This window comes from Bos taurus, chromosome 20 (genome assembly GCF_002263795.3).
Source record: "Bos taurus isolate L1 Dominette 01449 registration number 42190680 breed Hereford chromosome 20, ARS-UCD2.0, whole genome shotgun sequence".
Lineage (NCBI taxonomy): Eukaryota > Metazoa > Chordata > Mammalia > Artiodactyla > Bovidae > Bos > Bos taurus.
This window is the reverse complement of record NC_037347.1, coordinates 8,098,206-8,100,290: the sequence shown is the minus strand read 5'-3', so window position 1 is coordinate 8,100,290 and position 2,085 is coordinate 8,098,206. Positions and strand designations below refer to the sequence as shown.

Genomic DNA, 2,085 nt, shown 5'->3' with positions numbered 1-2,085 from the left:
GAGGACTCCAAGATGGCGTCAGTCGTACCACTGAAGAAGCTCCTGGAAGTCGAACTAGGGGAGCTGCCAAGCTGGATACGCATGCGGGATTTCACTCCTTCAGGCATCGCTGGAGCATTTCAAAGACGTTACACCAAGTGCGTGAACCAGAAGAGAGGCAGCATCGCGGGGCTCTCTCTGGTGCTGGCGGCCTACGCGGTTTTCAGCTACTGCCGTTCTTACAAGGAGCTCAAACACGAGCGGCTACGCAGGTACTACTGAAGAGGGCGAACTCTGCATTCCTGACCATCACCTTTGCCCGGCACCCCTGAATCCTTTCATATCCTGATGGAGAATTAACATCCAATAAACAATGACTGGTGAAAAAAAAAAGATGACAAACTTATCTTAAGGGCTGGCCATCGGCCCACTGGCAGTGGCATTCCGGTCCTGCTCAGTGGGCAGAGCACAGGTTGCGGGAAGCCCACCCAAGAGCAGCCTCAACTTTCTCCCTGGTGCACGCTTCCGTGGCAGGCACGTGGGGACTCCCTGAGCATAAACCCCTCTCTTCAGGCAGCCAAACTTCAGAGCCCTTGTGGTCTCCAAAATGAGCCCTTGAGGCTGTGGGAAGCTTGTGACTCAGGAGCCCAGTGGGGAGCAGACTTGGGGCCCCTCAAAGCAGGAGAACTCTCCTGGGGCTTCCTTACTTGGGGATTCCTCTCTCCCTCTCCTCTTGATGGCCCCATATTGGAATAATCCTCCCCAGGTCCAGACTATTTGTCTGACAGAAGGATTATAAGGATTGTGTGACCCTGGCACTGGGTGATGTAGAAAATCTGACCTCCGGGACCTGTGGGCTGCAAAAAATCTCCTTCAGTCATGATCATGGAAAGTCATTTTTAGCAGCAATGAAAATCATGGCTGCTTTCTGTTACTTGGTAACTAGGTTAGCCTATTTACCAATTTTAGGGCAAAACTTTATTGGAGATGATATGTGCTTATGTATATAGTTAACTTTATTAAAATGTCTTTATAATGAAACTGTTATATAATGTGTGTATATATGAGTGTGTGTCATGTTCATACATCAGTATAAGCATATCGACATTTATGGGAAGTTCTGATTATTGGAAGTGACTGGCAATGAATGTACCTGAGCCATTCTTGTGCAGAATCTTCAGTCTCTGGGAACCCCAAGGACCTAAGTATGACCCAGGCAACTGATTTAACACCCACCAGCTTGGCTATTCAGGATTTACCTGCAGCTGCCCTCCAGGTAAAGCTGTCCAGGAGCCAGAGTTTGGAAAACCCCTACTGATACTTTAGGTGCCTTGAAGCCATTGGCTGAAACACAGAGAAGGTATCATTGGGTGGCTCTGGGATGTGACCCAAATGTTCTAGCTTTGCAGAGCCATTTTATTTATTTTTCAAAAAATTAGAAATGTCATCTTTTTTACGACTCAGATCTGAAGGCATTTCCTTTGCAGTGGAGAAAGGAGAGACTTCTGTCACCTGTAAGAGAAGGAACAGGCTTGACTATTCTGATGCACAGTAATTACTTGGGGTTACAGAACATACTGGAGTGAAGCGAGAGTTCTCTGAGGAATGGCTGAGCTGAGGCTCTGCCATCTTGCCTCATTAAAGGCTGCTCTGTGAATGCTGGTGAAAGAGAGGGAGGGGGAGGGAAGGAGGAAAGGAGGAAATTGGCAGGGTCCAAGCTTTTAGGAAGCAGGTGTCAGGTTCAACAAGAATCATTTAGTCCTACTAAAGATAATCTAGAAGGATCTTTTTGGGGAAAGTATCCTGTTTCTCAATATGTAGGAGTTCTAAGCCAAGCACAAATTGTGTCCTCTCCAGGCAGTTAGACTTGTCTGGACAGATGGATGAATTATAGGAGCCATGTTGTTCGGGGTGGAGGCTCTTCTCTGGGAAGGTTAGTGGAGGAGGTTCAGACAGCGAGGGATGGAGAGAGAGCAGGCTGAATGTGCCTGATCCTGGCTCCTGGGCTGGTCCTCTGAAATCTGAAATCATACCCAAGTCTTAGAGAGAGGGGAGGGGTGGGGAAGGTGAGCAAATGCAACCAGGACTAAAGGAGCTGGGTTTGAG

General features: G+C 48.1%; 1 protein-coding gene across 1 annotated transcript; it reads left to right on the top strand.

The window, feature by feature from the left end:
• On the top strand, positions 1-298 carry LOC132343201 (ATP synthase subunit f, mitochondrial). Its single transcript, XM_059878852.1, has one exon. It carries the CDS (start codon positions 13-15, stop codon positions 259-261), a length of 249 nt encoding a protein of 82 aa, XP_059734835.1. The 5' UTR covers positions 1-12; the 3' UTR covers positions 262-298.
• The last annotated feature ends 1,787 nt before the right edge of the window (positions 299-2,085 follow it).

What these genes read in the sequence shown, in the direction of transcription:
- LOC132343201 (XM_059878852.1), top strand. Translation starts at nt 13, where the DNA reads ATGGCGTCAGTCGTACCACTGAAGAAGCTCCTGGAAGTCGAACTAGGG.